At 40.6% G+C, this 21,008-nt stretch overlaps 1 protein-coding gene and 1 long non-coding RNA gene across 5 annotated transcripts in view; one reads left to right on the top strand and one right to left on the bottom strand.

The window, feature by feature from the left end:
- Positions 1-21,008, bottom strand: part of LOC133641660 (uncharacterized) — a 135,376-nt gene that overhangs the window by 2,940 nt on the left and 111,428 nt on the right. Inside the window, exon 4 of one of the 3 annotated variants that reach the window (XR_009824316.1) lies at positions 2,410-2,538. The exons of the other annotated variants lie outside the window; for them this stretch is intronic. This is a non-coding gene — a long non-coding RNA (uncharacterized LOC133641660). The remainder of the gene's footprint in view (positions 1-2,409; positions 2,539-21,008) is intronic. 3 annotated transcript variants of the gene reach the window in all.
- tmem117 (transmembrane protein 117) overlaps positions 1-21,008 on the top strand; it is a 170,143-nt gene that overhangs the window by 45,119 nt on the left and 104,016 nt on the right. For both annotated transcript variants that reach the window (XM_062035543.1, XM_062035544.1), the window contains one exon: positions 15,604-15,736. In XM_062035543.1, coding sequence (XP_061891527.1) covers positions 15,604-15,736 — 133 coding nt within the window. The remainder of the gene's footprint in view (positions 1-15,603; positions 15,737-21,008) is intronic.

Genomic DNA, 21,008 nt, shown 5'->3' with positions numbered 1-21,008 from the left:
TGTATAAAAACTTGATATATATCTATCTACAATATATATATATATATATATATATATATATATATATATATATATATATATATATATATATATATATATATATATATATATATATATATATATATATATATATATATATATATATATATATATATATATATGGGGCAGTATTGCAGTCTCTCTGCCGCACTGTTGTGACTAAATGAGAGCTGAGCCAGAAGGCAAAGCTCTCGGTCTACCGAGCTATCTACATTCCTACTCTCACCTATGGTCATGAAGTGTGGGTCATGACCGAAAGAATAAGATCGCGGATACAAGCTGCCGAAATGAGTTTCCTCAGAAGGGTGGCTGGCATCTCCCTTAGAGATAGGGTGAGAAGTTCAGTCACCTGAGAGAGACTCGGAGTAGAGCCGCTGCTCCTTCGCTTGGAAAGGAGCCAGCTTTGGGGGTTCGGGCATCTCGTGCGGATGCCTCACGAGCGTCTCCCTAGGGAGGTCCTCGTTGCACGTCCCACTGGGAGGAGACCCCGCGGCAGGCCGAGGACCAGATGGGGGGATTACATCTCCTCTCTGGCCTGGGAACGCTTCGGGATTCTCCAGGAGGAAGTCACTAATGTTGCTCTGGAGAGGGAAGTCTGGGGGTCTCTGCTGGAGCTGTTGTCCCCGCGACCCGATTCCGGATAAGCGGTTGAAGATGGATGGATGGATATATATATATATATATATATATATATATATATATATATATATATATATATATATATATATATATATACACACAAACATACATATATACATACATACATATATATACATACATACATACATATATACATACATATACACATACATACATACATATATATATATACATACATATCCACATATATATACATACATACATATATACACACATACATATATACACATATATATATATACATACATATACACATATATAAACATATATACACATATGTGAATATATACATATATTATATATACACATAATATATATACACTACCGTTCAAAAGTTTGGGGTCACATTAAAATGTCCTTATTTTTCAATGAAGATAACTTTAAACTAGTCTTAACTTTAAAGAAGTACACTCTATACATTGCTAATGTGGTAAATGACTATTCTAGCTGCAAATGTCTGGTTTTTGGTGCAATATCTACATAGGTGTATAGAGGCCCATTTCCAGCAACTATCACTCCAGTGTTCTAATGGTACAATGTGTTTGCTCATTGGCTCAGAAGGCTAATTGATGATTAGAAAACCCTTGTGCAATCACGTTCACACATCTGAAAACAGTTTAGCTTGTTACAGAAGCTACAAAACTGACCTTCCTTTGAGCAGATTGAGTTTCTGGACATCACATTTTTGGGGTCAATTAAACGCTCAAAATGGCCAGAAAAAGAGAACTTTCATCTGAAACTCGACAGTCTATTCTTGTTCTTAGAAATGAAGGCTATTCCACAAGATTGTTTGGGTGACCCCAAACTTTTGAACGGTAGTGTAAATATATATATATATATATATATATATATATATATATATATATATATATATATATATATATATATAAATATCAAAATATATATATATATATATATTCACACATATATGAATATATACATATATAAATATATACAAATATATACATTTTTAAATATACATATATACAAGTATATATATATATATATATATATATATATATATATATATATATATATATATATATATATATATATATATATATATATATATATGTATAATTTAAAATCATTTTTTCCCAGCAAAACTCGACAGTGCGCCTAATGTACGGAATAATTCTGGTTTTGCTTACTGACCTCGAAGCTATTTTATTTGGTACATGGTGAAATGCTAAGTGTTACCAGTAGATGGAAGTCACACAAAAGAAATACATGTAGACTGCAATATGATGGCAATATGTCTCAAGTAAACAACACCAACATTTTATATGTTCCATTGAAAATATAGAACATTACACACGGCGCTAAAAAATCTATCAAAATGTTTTAGTACGACTTTGGTAAGCTATGAAGCCGCACCGCTTGATGGATTGTACTGTGCTTCAACATATAAGTATTATTATGGTGTGTGTATAAGGTAAGACATACAATATTGTCTGGCGTTTTGTTTCGCAATATTATGCAAAAGCAACTTTTCTTAACTTCTGGTACCTGCTGATCTGTATTTGGGATCTGCATAAGACCTAAAAAATTGTGCGCGCCCGTGCCAACACCGTAGTCGATAAGCTTCTTCTTTTTCTCTATCTTTTTATGTGACATTCATCCTCCGCTGTTGCCATTTCTAATATAAAGTAGTGTAAAGTTCTTACTTATATCTGTCAGTAAACTCGCCATGAAAGCGCTAATACATACCTGTGTAGTGAGTTGACATTATTCACCCAAGGAACTTTAGTTATTAGAGAGTTCCGGTCCGACGGTTTTTCACGGGACACATTTCCTGTGTTGTTGTTGTACTAGTGAGCCACGGATGAAGAGATGCTCCTATTGATTGAAGAAAAGTCTGAATGTCATTAAAACAGTTAGCTCCATCTTTTGACACTTCTTCCACTCCCGTCCTTGCACGCTACACCGCTACAACAAAGATGACGGTGAGAAGACGCTGTCGAAGGTGAGCCACATAAATAAGACCGCCCACAAAACGGCGCATCCAGAAGCAACTGTCAGAAAGCGACTTGAAGATGATCTGCTAAACATCAAATATGCAACATTTTGACCAAAGAACCCCCATTACATGTTATGTAGACCACAAGGAAGTCTTTTACATTTACAAAAAAATAAAAATAATATGACTCCTTTAATGCGCCCTATAATCCGGTGCGCCTTATATATGAAAAAAGATCAAAAATAGACCATTCATCGGCAGTGTGCCTTATAATCCGGTGCGCCCTATTGTCCGGAAAATACAGTATGCATATATATATATATATATATATATATATATATATATATATATATATATATATATATATATATATATATATATGTATATATATATATGATGTCCGCTAACTTTTTGCAACTCAACGCTAAGAAAACGGAAATGCTGATTATCGGTCCTGCTCAACACCGACATCTATTTAATAATACCACCTTAACTTTTGACAACCAAACAATTACACAAGCCGACTCGGTAAAGAATCTGGGTATTATCTTCGACCCAACTCTCTCGTTTGAGTCACACATTAAGAGTGTTACTAAAACGGCCTTCTTTCATCTCCGTAATATCGCTAAAATTCGTTCCATATTGTCCACAAGCGACGCTGAGATCATTATCCATGCGTTGGTTACATCTCGTCTCGATTACTGTAACGTATTATTTTCGGGTCTCCCTATGTCTAGCATTAAAAGATTACAGTTGGTACAAAATGCCGCTGCTAGACTTTTGACAAAAACAAGAAAGTTTGATCATATTACGCCTATACTGGCTCACCTGCACTGGCTTCCTGTGCACTTAAGATGTGACTTTAAAGTTTTACTACTTACGTATAAAATACTACACGGTCTAGCTCCTGCCTATCTTGCCGATTGTATTGTACCATATGTCCCGGCAAGAAATCTGCGTTCAAAGAACTCCGGCTTATTAGTGATTCCCAGAGCCCAAAATATACATACACATATGCGGTCCTCTCCAAGGTTTCTCATAGTCATTCACATTGACGTCCCACTGGGGTGAGTTTTTCCTTGCCCGTATGTGGGCTCTGTACCGAGGATGTCGTTGTGGCTTGTGCAGCCCTTTGAGACACTTGTGATTTAGGGCTATATAAATAAACATTGATTGATTGATTGATATATATATATATATCTATATCTATAAATACTGCGATGAGGTGGCGACTCGGCAGGGTCCTCGAGGGTGCATGGGAGTTTGCCCAACCAGTCTACATGTGCTTTGTGGACTTGGAGAAGGCATTCGACCGTGTCCCTCGGGAAGTCCTGTGGGGAGTGCTCAGAGAGTATGGGGTATCGGACTGTCTGATTGTGGCGGTCCGCTACCTGTACGATCAGTGTCAGAGCTTGGTCCGCATTGCCGGCAGTAAGTCGGACACGTTTCCAGTGAGGGTTGGACTCCGCCAAGGCTGCTCTTTGTCACCCATTCTGTTCATAACTTTCATGGACAGAATTTCTAGGCGCAGTCAAGGCGTTGTTTGGTGGCTGCAGGATTAGAGGTCTGCTTTTTGCAGATGATGTGGTCCTGATGGCTTCATCTGGCCTGGATCTTCAGCTCTCACTGGATCGGTTCGCAGCCGAGTGTGAAGCGACTGGGATGGCAATCAGCACCTCCAAGTCCGAGTCCATGGTTCTCGCCCGGAAAAGGGTGGAGTGCCATGTCCAGGTTGGGGAGGAGACCCTGCCCCAAGAGGAGGAGTTCAAGTACCTAGGAGTCTTGTTCACGAGTGAGGGAAGAGTGGATCGTGAGATGGACAGGCGGATCGGTGCGGCGTCTTCAGTAATGCGGACGCTGTATCGATTCGTTGTGGTGAAGAAGGAGCTGAGCCGGAAGGCAAAGCTCCCAATTTACCGGTCGATCTACGTTCCCATCCTCACCTATGGTCATGAGCTTTGGGTTATGACCGAAAGGACAAGATTACGGGTACAAGCGGCCGAAATGAGTTTCCTCCGCCGAGTGGCGGGGCTCTCCCTTAGAGATAGGGTGAGAAGCTCTGCCATCCGGGGGGAGCTCAAAGTAAAGCCGCTGCTCCTCCACATGGAGAGGAGCCAGATGAGGTGGTTTGGGCATTTGGTCAGGATGCCACCCGAACGCCTCCCTAGGGAGGTGTTTAGGGCACGTCCGACCGGTAGGAGGCCACGGGGAAGACCCAGGACACGTTGGGAAGACTATGTCTCCCGGTTGGATTTGTTAAAAAAATGTTAGTGGCTAGCTAGTTAAAATGGGATATTGTGATTTCACAAGACTGTCTTAGAAGTGATCATTTGAAAATGTTCAATTTGAAAAATGTGCACTAAGGGAAAATATAAAAATAAAGTGTTGCATATTGATATTTATCTGTTTCTATATATATTTAATGTGAGAAATCATTAAGATGATCAGTGTTTCCACAAAGATAAATATCATTAATTATTAATAATAACATAGAGTTAAAGGTAAATTGAGAAAATTGGCTATTTCTGGCAATTTATTTAAGTGTGTATCAAACTGGTAGCCCTTCGCATTAATCAGTACCCAAGAAGTAGCTCTTGGTTTCAAAAAGGTTGGTGACCCCTGCTCTAAATCACTTTAAAAATGTGTTCAAAAACCATCAACAATACGTTATCTACGTTCTGTAACCAAACTGTATAATGACCAAACTGTAGTAACATTGTTATTGTAAGAGTGAACACTGAAGAACTATTTTTCTAGCGTACTAACACATCGGCGTGTTACGGTATTAGCCGTAAAAGCTAACTACGGCAAGAGAGAAGCTAGCTTGTACGTCAGCAAAAACACATTAGAGTTAGTAATGCACAACACTGTGATAGAACACCAATCTGTACTGAGTGAAAAACATGAACAATCATATTACAGTATCTGTAAAGTATTATTTCATGTTTTGTTTATGCACAGCTAGCCAGACAGTGTATGTACTGTAGTTGTACCTCACTCTCTTGGCTTTCGTCTGCTTTAAAGTCTCACCCTTCCTTCGTGCTGAAGCAGTAGTTCATTCACAGCATATTATTCAGCTTCAAAAATGGTTGTGAAAGGTTGTGAATCCTCATTTGTCCGAAAATAGTCATCTTTGTTGTCCGTTACCAAGTCTGCCATGATGAGAAAACACACTTGTGTTTGATTCCGGAAGTAGGAACACACATGTTGTTAGAAGTCAGACGTGCGTTGCTATGGAAACAGAAATCAATGCGCAAAATAAACCAATCCCAGAAATGATTAAAATGACCAAAATAAGGTAAATATTGAACATATTACATATTGTTATGAAGGTGTCTGTTACTCCATTAAATATACTGTATACTTGCAGTGAGTATATTGTACATATTACATATTGTTATGAAGGTGTATGTTACTACATTATATATACTGTGTATATATATATATATATATATATATATATATATATATATATATATATATATATATATATATATATATATATATATATATATATATATATATATATATATATATATATATATATATATATATATATATACTTGCAGTGTGTATATTGTATATATCAGTGTTTTTCAACCTTTTCTGAGCCGAGGCACATTTTTTCCCATTGAAAAAATTCTGAGGCACGCCACCAGCAGAAAACATTAAAACATTAAACTCAGCAGCCGATATTGACAGTAAAAAGTTGTTCTCGCAATTGTTTGATATGAATTCAAACCATAACCAAGCATGCATCACTATAGCGTTAAACCCAGATCCCGAACTAACAAAGGTCTTAACTCATTCTCTTTCTATGCCACATCAATGTGGAATGCGCTCCCTACAGGTATAAAAGAAAGGGCATCTCTATCCTCCTTCAAAACCGCAATAAAAGTACACCTTCAGGCAACTACAACCCTAAACTAACACCCTCCCCGGATTGTTAAAAATCAAATGTAAACAATCAAATGCAGATACTTTTTCTTATGCCTTCTGATCTCTTTCTCTCTCTCTCTCTATGTCCACTACTTGCTGTACATATCCTACCAAGTGAGACCTACACTGTTCCAATATCCATTTCTCTGTTCTCAATTGTTGATGACTGATGATAACAACCAAACCTAACCCCCCCACACCCCGGTAAATAATGTAAATAATTCAATGTGATTATCTTGTGTGATGACTGTATTATGATGATAGTATATATCTGTATCTGAATCAATTTAAGTGGACCCCGACTTAAACAAGTTGAAAAACTTATTCAGGTGTTACCATTTAGTGGTCAATTGTATGGAATATGTACTTCACTGTGCAACCTACTAATAAAAGTCTCCATCAATCAATCTCAAACAAAAAGCTCTTGTCTCAAAGTAGGTGTACTGTCACGACCTGTCACATCGCGCCGTGACTTACCGGTATTTGGAGTTTTTTAGGTGTTTTCCTGTGTGTAGTGTTTGAGTTCTTGTCTTACGCTCCTATTTTGTTGTTGATTGTACTTTGTGGACGCCGTCTGCTCCACACGCTGTAAGTCTTTGCTGTCCTCCAGCATTCTGTTTTTGTTTACTTTGCAGCCAGTTCAGTTTTAGTTTTGCATAGCCTTCCCTAAGCTTCAATGCCTTTTCTTAGCGGCACTCGCCTTTAAGCATTAGACACCGTTTTACCTGCAAACCATTGTCGTCGTTCCCGACATCTACAAAGCAATTAGCTACCTGCTGCCTCCTATTAGTATGGAAGAGTATTACACGGTTACTCTGCCGAGCTCTAGACAGTACAGACACTCAACAACGGCACATTTACGGATCATAACTACTGGTTTGCAAAAAATATTTTTAACCCAATTAGGTGAAATTACAAAATCTCCCACGGCACACCAGACAACATCTCACGGCACACTAGTGTGCCGCGGCACTATTACATATTGTTATAAAGGTGTCTGTTTCTACTCTATATATACTTGCAGTGTGTATATTGTACATATTACATATTGTTATAAAAGTGTCTTTTACTACACTATACATATACTTGCAGTGTGTATATTGTACATATTACATATTGTTATGAAAGTTTCTGTTACTACATTATATATATACTCGCAATGTGTATATAAAACATTATATATTGCTATGAAGGTGTCTGTTTCTACACTATATATATATATATATATATATATATATATATATATATATATATATATATATATATATATATATATATATATATATATATATATATATATATATACACACACTACCGTTCAGAAGTTTGGGGTCACCCAAACTATTTTGTGGAATAGCCTTCATTTCTAAGAACAAGAATAGACTGTCGAGTTTCAGATAAAAGTTCTCTTTTTCTGGCCATTTTGAGCGTTTAATTGACCCCAAGAATGTGATGCTCCAGAAACTCAATCTGCTCAGAGGAAGGTCAGTTTTGTAGCTTCTGTAACGAGCTAAATTGTTTTCAGATGTGTGAACATGATTGCACAAGGGTTTTCTAATCATCAATTAGCCTTCTGAGCCAATGAGCAAACACATTGTACCATTAGAACACTGGAGTGATAGTTGCTGGCCTCTATACACCTATGTAGATATTGCACCAAAAACCAGACATTTGCAGCTAGAATAGTCATTTACCACATTAGCAATGTATAGAGTGTATTTATTTAAAGTTAAGATTGGTTAAAGTTATCTTCATTGAAAAGTGCTTTTCCTTCAAAAATAAGGACTTTTCAATGTGACCCCAAACTTTTGAACGGTAGTGTGTGTATATATATATATATATATATATATATATATATATATATATATATATATATATATATATATATATATATATATATTTATATACTTGCAGTGTGTATATTGTACATATTACATATCGTTATAAAGGTGTATGTTACTACATTATATATATACTTGCAGTGTGTATATTGTACATATTACATATTGTTATGAAGGTGTTTGTTACTACATTATATATATACTTGCAGTTTGTATATAAAACATATTACATATTGTTATGAAGGTGTCTGTTATTACATTATATATGAACTTGCAGTGTGTATACAGTATAAAACGTTGATGGAGAATTTGAAGTTGTTTTAGAGACTTTGAAGGCTACAACGGTGACTCTCATTAGCTTCATCTTTCATGTGTTTACCTTTAAATGATAAATGATAAATGGGTTGTACTTGTATAGCGCTTTTCTACCTTCAAGGTACTCAAAGCGCTTTGACAGTATTTCGACATTCACCCATTCACACACACATTCACACACTGATGGCGGGAGCTGCCATGCAAGGCGCTAACCAGCAGCCATCAGAGGCAAAGGGTGAAGTGTCTTGCCCAAGGACACAACGGACGTGACTAGGAAGGTAGAAGGTGGGAATTGAACCCCAGTAACCAGCAACACTCCGATTGCTGGCACAGCCACTCTACCAACTTCGCCATGCTGTCCCATCATTAAAAAAAAAAGAGAAAAAAAAGCTGTGATTGTGAACGATAGACAAAATTCCCCCAAAAAGTGCAGTTCTCCTTTAACTAAAATAGGGACTTTTGTCAAAGCTGGAACCCGTTATTCATATTTACATTGTTTGTCATTGAGTAATTTGCTCCACTTTACAAAATTTTCGATTTACAAACCACCCTCAAGAAATAATGAAGTCCTTAAAACTGTAGTTGTCGTTAAAGGAAATAGCGAACGTTGTGATGAGCAAAATACGTCAATATTACATGTTAAAGTCCATGCGAGTCACCTCACACAGCTTACTTATCATCCTCGCTCTGGAGTTACACAACAGCTCAGCTCCAGGGACCCGATGAGAAGACGCAGCATTAAGCAAACCTCCCCGAGAGAATCCTAAAGAGATTGCATGATGAATGAGATGAGGGCGGCACTGTTTACATGCTAAGACGCTGTCAAAGCCGGCTTTGTTTTGTTGTGAGAGATTGGTATTAAGATACCCGAGAAGGCCACTTCTTTTACAGTAGTAGTATAAACAAGGGCACCAGAACAAGTCGAAAAAAAGAGGTGAAACGAATAAAAAGCTATCTTTAAAAAAATAAATAGGTGACTAAATAAATGTTTGAATAAGATGGGAATTAGAATTAGTGTCATTGTAATTTGGGACTCAGCAGGAGACTTCAGTTATTTAATAGTGTGAGTCAGTCATCTAAAATCTAAAACTTAATTAGAAATTGATGAAAAAAATTGATATGTGTGATTTCCAGCAGGGTGTCTACACTTACTTGATATTAGTAGTAGGTTTTGTCTCACTATCAGATAGTGCGTGTTTTTAAATCACCACTAGATGGAGACATTGCTCTGTTTTAGTCCTCTGTTTTACTCCCCCCAATACAATTCTTCCAACAGTGATAAAATTAATGAAACCCAAGAAGAAAAAAAAGATATCTGTTTTTCCTCCCACATGCACGTAGTGTGGCCGCCTCCTTCGCCAGGACTGAACCCCACCCCCGAGGCTTGGACAGAACCCATGAATCATCCTTATCGGGGTGCTCGCCATCTTAAAACGGCACAGCCTTATTGAAGCGCTACTTTTTTTTAAGTCACATCTGCAGATGTACACCGTACCTCCCGACCAAAGCAAGGGCTCATTGGTACTGGAGGCAATTAAGCTCAGCCATGCAAGTGAATTCAATTAAGTAACCGTGATGAGCCCTGAAGTACCACAGAGGAAGACTTATGGTCTAGGCCTAATGCCGGGCAATCCTGCTTTTGGCAAATTAAAGACCATCCCCCCCTCAAAAAAAAAAAAAATATATATACAGTATATATATATATATAAATATATATATATACATATATATGCCTAAATGGGTGGGAAAAACACGGCCCCTCAACAAAGACGACCTCGTTTGGCGTAGATACACAGTGACAGGTGGAGAGTCTGAAAGATGTGTATTTATACACCATATGTAAAATTGTAAATAGCTGAGTTTAGTGGAGCCTCTCTCATTTATAACATTGAAGCATCAAACTGGCTATGCTGATTACTAACTTATGTAAAGATAAATGGCCCTAAATTGTCCGCGACGGTAGTTCCATCCATCCATCCATCTTCTTCCGCTTATCCAAGGTTGGGTCGTGGGGGGAAGCCCAGACTTCTCTCTCCCCAGCCATTTCGTCCAGCTCTTCCCGGGGAATCCCGAGGCGTTCCCAGGCCAGCCGGTAGACATAGTCTTCCCAACTTGTCCTGGGTCTTCCCCGTGGCCTCCTACCGGTCGGACGTGCCCTAAACACCTCCCTAGGGAGGCGTTCGGGTGGCATCCTGACCAGATGCCCGAACCACCTCATCTGGCTCCTCTCCATGTGGAGGAGCAGCGGCTTTACTTTGAACTCCTCCCTGGTACCCCAGCACCTCCATAACCCTCAAATCTAGACTCCAAACATCCCAGGACAAGCTAGTCAGGTTACTTCTAGACCTCCACCCCAGATCACACCTCACTCCTACCCACTTCTCCAAAGTGGGCTGGCTCAGGGTGGAGGACAGGGTAAAACAACTTTCACTGAGCCTAGTCGATAAAATTCGCTACACCTCCCTGATACCGAAGTACATGTCAAACTACTTCCATAACGTAAATGACCGCCATAACCACAACACCAGGGGGAGCTCCACTAACCACGTTAAACCCAGATTCCGATCTAACAAAGGCGTTCGGGTGGCATCCTAACCAGATGCCCGATCTACCTCATCTGGCTCCTCCCCATGTTGAGGAGCAGCGGCTTTACTTTGAGCTCCTCCCTGGTACCCCAGCACCTCCATAACCCTCAAATCTAGACTCCAAACATCCCAGAACAAGCTAGTCAGGTTACTTCTAGACCTCCACCCCATATCACACCTCACTCCTACCCACTTCTCCAAAGTGGGCTGGCTCAGGGTGGAGGACAGAGTAAAACAACTTTCATTGAGCCTAGTCTATAAAATTCGCTACACCTCCCTGATACCGAAGTACATGTCAAACTACTTCCATAACGTAAATGACCGCCATAACCACAACACCAGGGGGAGCTCCACTAACCACGTTAAACCCAGATTCCGATCTAACAAAGGTCTTAACTCATTCTCCTTCTATGCCACATCAATATGGAATGCACTCCCAACAGGTGTAAAAGAAAGTGCATCTCTATCCTCCTTCAAAACCGCACTAAAAGAACACCTCCAGTCAACTACAACCCTAGCCTAACCCCCTCCCCCCACCACATCCCACCTCCCCGGATTGTTAATAATCAAATGTAAATGATCAAATGTATATACTTGTTCTTATGCTTTCTGAGCTCACTATGTTCACTCCTACGAAGTCAGACCTACACTGTTACAATGTCCATTTCTCAGATGATATAATTGTTGATGACTGAAGTGCTGATAGCAACCCAACCTAATCCCCCCACCCCCAACCCCCTCCACATCCCACCCCCCGGATTCTAAATAGTGTAAATAATTCAATGTATATACTCTGATGATTAACTTGTGTGATTACTGTATTATGATGATAGTATATATTTGTACCATGAATTGATTAACGTGGACCCCGACTTAAACAAGTTGAAAAACTTATTCGGGTGTTACCATGTAGTGATCAATTGTACGGAATATGTACTGTACTGTGCAAACTACTAATAAAAGTTTCAATCAATCAATCAATCAATGGCAGAGCTTCTCACCCTATCTCTAAGGGAGAGCCCCGCCACCCGGCGGAGGAAACTCATTTCGGCCGCTTGTACCCGTGATCTTGTCCTTTCGGTCATAACCCAAAGCTCATGACCATAGGTGAGGATGGGAACGTAGATCGACCGGTTTTACTGTTGACTACACAAAAGTACAGTAGCTAATGCTGTGTAGTTAAAATATAGTACCATGACTGTTACAGTGTAGCTAGATGCTAATGCTAATAATGTACTACAAGGATAGCTAATGCTTGTGCCTCAAATGAATAGGTAATGTTTAGATACACATTTTCACTGCTGGACTCTGGAAAGAGCGGCGTCTTCTTCCCTCAGGCTGTAAGACTCTTGAACGCATCATAATAATCCCCTCAATTCCCCCCAAAAAACGGATTAACTCGTTGGACTATAAAGACAATATAACATACAGCCGTAAACGTGGATGCATATGTAAAAGTGCAATATATTTATCAGTGCAGTAATCTATTTATTTATATATGCACCTTTTTTGTAAATGCAAACACTCTGCACCTTATTGCTTTTTTATCCTGCACTACCACGAGCTAATGCTACAAAATGTTGTTCTTATCTGTACTGTAACATTGTCTCTTAATATACTGTATTTATTATATACTTAAATATGACTTACATTTGTTCGGGTAAGGAGGCTTCTGTTGGAGAATTCCAGCGTAAGGTCCAATCCCAATGCTCCCCCTCACTCACTCACTACCACTACACCCTCACTCACTACCACTATACCCTCACCCACTACCACTTACCCTCACTCACTACCACTAAACCCTCACCCACTACCACTAACTCTCCCTCACTACCACTAACCCTTACTCACTACCACTACACCCTCACTCACTACCACTACACCCTCACCCACTACACCCTCACTCTCTACCACTACATCCTCACTCACTACCACTAGCCCTCACTCACTACCACTAACCCTTACTCACTACCACTAACCCTCACTCACTACCACTAGCCCTCACTCACTACCACTACACCCTCACCCACTACCACAAACCCTCACTCACTACCACTAGCCCTCACTCACTACCACTGGCCCTCACTCACTACCAGTAGCCCTCACTCACTACCACTAACCCTCACTCACTACCACTAGCCCTCACTCACTACCACTAACCCTCCCTCACTACCACTAACCCTCACTCACTACCACTAGCCCTCACTCACTACCAGTAGCCCTCACTCATTACCAGTAGCCCTCACTCACTACCACTAACCCTCACTCACTACCACTAACCCTCACTCACTACCACTAGCCCTCACTCACTACCATTAACCCTCACTCACTACCACTAATTCTCACTCACTACCACTAACCCTCACTCACTACCAGTACACCCTTGAATTGAAGCAAAAAGTGGTAGAGCTTTGTAATCTTCTCTAGGAATTGGGACACCACTTGTTACATTCGTGCACGTAAGCGACTACATAGTTAGGTTTGCACATTCGTCCCACTTGGAGTTGTCCCCAAACCAATAGTTTGGTACCAAAATGTATATAATTATGTATTTCAATATTTGTTGATACTTTTCAAAATAAAGGGCACCACAAAAAATGTCATGATTGGCTTACTTATAACAGAAAATCTTTTGATAAAACTTATGATTAAACATATGTTTTTTTTGCACTCAAAAAAACATTTTTATAAAATGGTAATTAAAATTAAAAGGCACATTGGCTTTTCTTATTGCACTCAAAGAACAGTTCACAATTATTTTACAATGTCGTTTGTGTTCTTTGATGTTTCCCTCTTACACACATGTTTATGTGTGCTATGGCTATGAGTTTTTTTTTCCCCTTGGCCCAGCGTTTACCTGTTTCACACCTTTTTTGTAAGGGGCACCGGAAGTTAGCAGACCCGTCAGCGATCCTGTTCTGTCTCCCTATAATGTTTGTCTGCTCTTCAATGGGATTGTGCTGAAAATCTTAATTTCCCCTCGGGGATTATTAAAGTATTTCTGATTCTGATTTCCTACCCACTATCCCTCGTTATGTCCACTACTTCTACATGCAAAAAGTCATTGGGACACCACTACCCTCTCGGGAACGTGCAAAATGTAGGGACTAGATGTGACCAATCTAAGTCTATGAGCATGAACTGATTAAGCCTATTCGGATGAGAAGCCAAACGTCTTCTAAGACAAACCAAAAGGTCCAGTTGCAATGACCTGGATGAATGAGAACATTCATAGACAACCTACTCAGTGGCCTAGTGGTTAGAGTGACCACCCTGAGATTGCTAGGTTGTGAGATCAAACCCCGGCCGAGTCATACCAAAGACTACAAAAAATGGGACCCATTTCCTCCCTGCTTGGCACTCAGCATCAAGGGTTGGAATTGGGGGTTAAATCACCAACAATGATTCCCGGGCATGACCACCGCTGCTGCCCACTGCTCCCCTCATCTCCCAGGGGGTGATCAAGGGTGCTGGGTCAAATGCAGAGAATAATTTTGCCACACCTAGTGTGTGTGTGTGACAACCATTGGTACTTTAACTTTTTTTTTTTACTTACAGGGCTAAAAAGTAGGGCGAGGGGGTGTATTGGGACTGGCGCTAAGTCAGTTTAGATGAATGGCTAGCAGCCACAGAGTAAACTGCATTATTCATACGTATTTACCTGCTGTTTCTCTGTAATAAGTTCCAAGTTATTGCCTCCCCCCCCCCCCATCTCATTTTGACTAGAAAAACTGTAATTACAGATGTAATCAGGAGCTGGAAATTATTGAGCGTAATCTAGCAACAAGCTAAGCGCCGTCCCCTGTCGCCTTGTACTGCGTGATTCGTATTCAGCTCAGAAGGCCTGACATCCGAATCAATCTCCTGCTCTGCCAGAGAGATACTGTGTTTGTATGTAATGGGATTCTATGCAGGGGCTGCACAAGGCAAAACAAATGAATATACAAACGCCACAGGTCACGAGTGTTTGAATGGTTCCTCTAATCGAGCAGAACTGGTATGGTTGAAATTAAGTGTGAGGTGGATGTTTTTCCCGCTGGGATTAATGATGACACCTCAAATGTTGAAAGACAATCACTCCCGGGTTGGGGAAGCAGCACCTTAAAGTGGTCCTTAATCTTCATTCGGATCCCAAAGGTCACATGTCCAACAGACTGTGGCTCTATTGATCCGAGCCGCTAATTTATTTAGTTCATCTCCATGATGGCGCATGTTCACCGCTTGACAAGCTCTTGTTGACGCTCCTGTGTGTGTGTCCCTTCAGGTCGATACCTGCGTCTGAAAATGTTCCGCGAGGATCACGGCTCCTGGATGACCATGTTCTTCAGCACCATCCTGTCCCTCTGCATCTTCTCCAACATCTACAACCTCATCCTGCTGATGGCTGGGAACATGGAGTAAGACCGTCTCTCTCTGACCTCTATCTTTTCCAGCGTCCCACCCTATTCTGATTGATCCAAGCATCTCGCCTGATAGTGGTCTGATTGATCATCCAAAGCTTTTAAGTAAAAAGTCAGGTGGATGCTGACATATTACCTTGTGCACACACATTTCCTCCATGATCCTGATTTTTTCTTTAACACATTTCCATCTAAATACGCTCAGATTACCCTCCGCAATAGGCCATATACCTTTATGTCAAACTGCTGACAGGAATCCATTTATGCATTTGCAAGGTGTCTTGTCAACTGGTGGGAAAAAACGCCATTGAATCCGGCCGAGCCTTACACAGGGTCATGGAGAGGATATTTGTTGAAGTAAACTGATGAGGTTGAGGTACAAGAGGGACTTGCTAACAATGAGCATCATCAGGTAGAAGCTAAGGTTGTGATTTTCTACTGCCAAGGGGATCACTTTGTATAATCAGTCCATCTGTCTCAGGCCTGGTTGCCCCGGGTGACATTGCGACCCATCTTGTTTGTTGTCTCTGATTGGCCGAGAGAAGAGAGCAGCCGGCAGGCAGGTCTGCCGAGACGCTGTCTTATAGAGCATTCATTTATGAGAAGGAGATCCAGCAAAAAGCCTCTTAAGAGTCGTGACTTTCCACATGAGATCATTAATAGTCTTTCACTAAGATGCTGCAAATTTGGCATTTATTTATTGAATTGGATTTATTTTCCTGTGTCTTTCACAACCTTTCCAACCTATGACAAGTGAGTCGTAGGTGGTAAACCTCACACCCCGTGCTGGCATAGCGGACTTTTCCTCCGCCTCGCATCTGTTACACCTGTGATACTACCTCACAAGCTGGCACATTTGCACCAGCGTCCTGTGTGACGAATACAGCACATGTTGGACAGAAAACTTTTGCTCACAACACAAGAGAAGTGAGTTTTGAATGTTAAACGTCACACCCCAGCCCTGGCATCCACCATTCATTTACACATGCGTCCCGCCTCCGAAGGTGACCTGATTTATTCACAACCAGAAACGAAGATGGCTAAATTCTGACTAGTGTTGTAGTGCAGTGGAATTGTGGAAAAAAATATACATCCTGATATAGGTAATTTAATATTCCGCTAACGATATATATACAGTATATCACAATATAGTATTTTCTTTCCTTATATTTTGTTAAAACACATTTTATGTATACAAAGACAAACATCCACCCATCCATCCATTTCTACCGCTTGTCCAGTTGGGGGTCACGGACAATACAAATACAAACCCTAAAACCAGTGAAGTTGGCATGTTGTGTAAATGGTAAATAAAAACAAAATACCATGATTTGCAAATCCTTTTCAACCTATATTTAATCGAATAAACTACAAAGACAAGATACTTAACGTTCGAACTGGAAAACTTTATTTTTTGCAATTATTAGCTCATTTGGAATTTGATGCCTGCAACATGTTTCAAAAAAGCTGGCACAAATGGCAAAAAGACTGAGAAAGTTGAGGAGTGCTCATCAAACGCTTATTTGGAACATCCCACAGGTGAACAGGCTAATTGGGAACAGGTGGGTGCCATGATTGGGTATAAAAGCAGCTTCCATGAAATGCTCAGTCATTCACAAACAAGGGTGGGGCGAGGGTCACCACTTTGGGAACAAATGCGGGAGCAAATTGTCCAACAGTTTAAGAACAACATTTCTCAACGAGCTATTGCAAGGAATTTAGGGATTTCACCATCTACGGTCCGTAATATCATCAAAAGGTTCCGAGAATCTGGAGAAACGACTGCACGTAAGCGATATTACGGACCTTCGATCCCTCAGGCGATACTGCATCAAAAAGAGACACCAGTGTGTAAAGGATATCACCACGTGGGCTCAGGAACACGTTAGAAAACCACTGTCAGTAACTACAGTTGGTCGCTACATCTGTAAGTGCAAGTAAAAACTCTACTATGCAAAGCAAAAGTAACTAATCAACAACACCCAGAAACGCTGCCGGCTTCGCTGGGCCTGAGCTCATCTAAGATGGACTGATGCAAAGTGGAAAAGTGTTCTGTGGTCTGATGTGTCCACATTTCTAATTGTTTTTGGAAACTGTGAACGTCGTGTCCTCCGGACCAAAGAGGTAAAGAACCATCCGGATCGTTAGAGATGAAAAGGATTTGCAAATAATTGTATTCTGTTTATATTTACGATTTACACAACGTGCCAACTTCACTGGTTTTGGGTTTTGTATTTGGTGTCATGTCTACCTGTACACACATAAATTTAGAGATGACTTCAGTAATTTTTCAGTGTCTGCTTGTCATAGATGGTGTCTTTGAGCAACAACTCTGTCAGGCTTGTTTGGTGTGTTTTTCTTTCCATCACTGCTGCTCTGCGCTAATGTTTGTATTGTGTCGCATTTTAACGCTGTTTCTGTACGGTTCTTCATGCCATGTCTCTAAGTCAGTGGTGTCAAACATACGGCCCGGGGGCCGGATCAGGCCCGCGAACAGGTTTTATCCGGCCCGCGGGGTGAGTTTGCTAAGTATAAAAATGAGCCGGAATTTTTAAATGAAAGAAACTGTTGTTCTAAATGTGTCCACTAGATGTCGCAATAGCAATTATTTGTATCTTTGTAGATGATGCTACATATGTTCAAAATAAACCACATGATGTTAGTGCATCAGTCGAGGAATATGAGCAAACTACATAAATAACATCCTGTAATTTGATTTTGATATTATTTTTTATCTTCATAGATTGAAAATTAACACCAATGAGTTGACAGAAAATATAAATAACGACAAATAAAGATAGAATACTACTAACCGCAACATGTAAGTGTAAAAAACAACAACAACCCAACAACATTATGATTTGTACAATTTCAGAATGTACTTGTTCTATTTTTGAACAAAGAAATCAATATGAAGTTGTCTTTATTTTTAAGTTATCGTGCCGTGATTTTACCAGTCCGGCCCACTTGGGAGTAGATTTTTCTCCAGGTGGCCCCTGATCTAAAATGAGTTTGACACCCCTGCTCTAAGTGATACAATACATTTGGCGTGTTCGCGGCACTGTTGTCAGTCGGTTTCTGATTTCTTTAAAAGAAGTTTGTTGTTCTTTTTTCTGTCACTAATTTCTCGTAGGGTTTTGTTGGTTTAGCTTCCAGGGTGCTCCATGTCTCTACAGTGTTGACATCCATGTTTCTGCAAGCTTTTGCCATTAAGTTCTTTTAAATTACATCAAAATGCTACCACAAAACAGCAGCATCGCTCCAGTTACATTAGCCGCAGCCAAGACGTTACCATTACGATATATCCATCCATCCATCCATCCATTTTCTACCGCTTGTCCCGTTCGGGGTCGCGGGGGGTTGCTGGAGCCTATCTCAGCTGCATTCGGGCGGAAGGCGATTTACACCCTGGAGAAGTCGCCACCTTATCGCAGGGCCAACACAGATAGACAGACAACACTCACATTCACACACTAGGGCCAATTTAGCGTTGCCAATCAACCTATCCCCAGGTGCATGTCTTTGGAGGTTAGCGGAAGCCGGAGTACCCGGAGGGAACCCACGCAGTCACGGGGAGAACATGGAAACTTCACACAGAAAGATCCCGAGCCCAGGATTGAACCCAAGACCTTCGTATTGTGAGGCACACACACTAACCCCTGTTCCACCGTGCTGCCCATTACGATATAAACAATAGGGAATTATATCGTACGATAGACATCTTCTATTTCATACTACTCTTTCTCTCCTCTCTAACCTTAGACCTATCTCTAATCTTCCATACATTTCCAAAATATTAGAGAAGGTTGTCTACAGTCAGTTGTTGCCCTTCTTAGAGGATAATGGTATCACTGAGCTGTTCCAGTCCGGTTTTAAAGCCCTCCACAGCACAGAGTCAGCGCTTCTAAAAGTTTTTAACGATATCCTCCTGTCAACTGATTCTGGTAAATATGTTGTCCTGGTGCTTTTAGATCTGTCTGCTGCGTTCGACACCGTCGACCACGCCACCTTAATCACTCGTCTTGACAACTGTGTGGGCATTAAGGGTGCCGCCTTCAACTGGTTCCGGTCGTACCTAACCGACAGGAGTTTTTGTGTAAAAATAGACAGTTTTATGTCTTCCACAGCTCCTTTACCACATGGGGTCCCCCAGGGCTCAATCCTTGCCCCAATCTTATTTGCGCTTTACCTTCTCCCCCTTGGTTCTATTTTTAGGAAGTACGGTATTGCATTTAATTTTTATGCCGATGATTGCCAGATTTATTTTCCCATGGCACAAAATAACACGGTTCAACGTCTTATTGACTGCCTGCACGACATCAAAGCCTGGCTTTCAGCTAACTTCCTGAGCCTAAATGAAGACAAAACAGAAGTTATGTTGTTCGGTCCAAGTCGCTCTCCCTCCCCCAACGTTGACCTCTGCACTCTGGCCCCGTATCTCAGCGACTGTGTCACAAACCTGGGGGTAAAGTTAGACTCAGATTTTAAATTCGAAAAACAAATCAGCAGCGTCGTTCAAAAAAGCTTTTATCAATTACGCCAAATAGCGAAAGTGAAACCGCTTCTATCAGGACATGATCTTGAGAAATTAATCCATGCCTTTATTTCGACTCAATTAGACTACTGCAATGCCCTGTATGTAGGCATTAGCCAGGCCTCCCTCGCCCGCCTGCAGCTCGTGCGGAACTCTGCTGCTCGTCTGCTAACACAGACCCGCAGACGTGAGCACATCACCCCTATATTAGCGTCCCTTCACTGGCTCCCTGTGCGTTACCGAATCAACTTTAAACTCCTTTTATTTATTTTTAAATGTCTAAACAACCTTGCGCCAACATATCTCTCCGACCTCCTTCAGCCTTACTGCCCCACCCGATCCCTAAGATCAGCCGATCAGCTGCTACTGACGGTCCCTGACACAAGGCTGAAGCTTAGAGGTGACAGAGCTTTCGCCACTGCTGCTCCCAAGCTCTGGAACGACCTACCTCTGAGTGTTAGACAAGCCTCCTCTCTTCCTGTTTTTAAATCTCTCTTAAAAACATACTTTTATTCCATGGCTTTTAACACTGAGTGATATCCATCCTGCAATGGCGCCCCATAATACACCTGCTGTGAACCTGTTTTTATGTTTGATTTATTTATTTTTTATCGTGTTCTGTTTGTGTTGTGTTTGCTCGGTTCTCGTATTATCTTTTAACCTGTCCATTGTACAGCACTTTGGCTACCCCTGTGGTAAATTTTAAATGTGCTTTATAAATAAAGTTGATTTGAT

Source organism: Entelurus aequoreus, linkage group LG24 (assembly GCF_033978785.1).
Source record: "Entelurus aequoreus isolate RoL-2023_Sb linkage group LG24, RoL_Eaeq_v1.1, whole genome shotgun sequence".
In the NCBI taxonomy this organism is placed as follows: domain Eukaryota; kingdom Metazoa; phylum Chordata; class Actinopteri; order Syngnathiformes; family Syngnathidae; genus Entelurus; species Entelurus aequoreus.
This window is presented reverse-complemented; position numbering and strand designations above follow the sequence as displayed.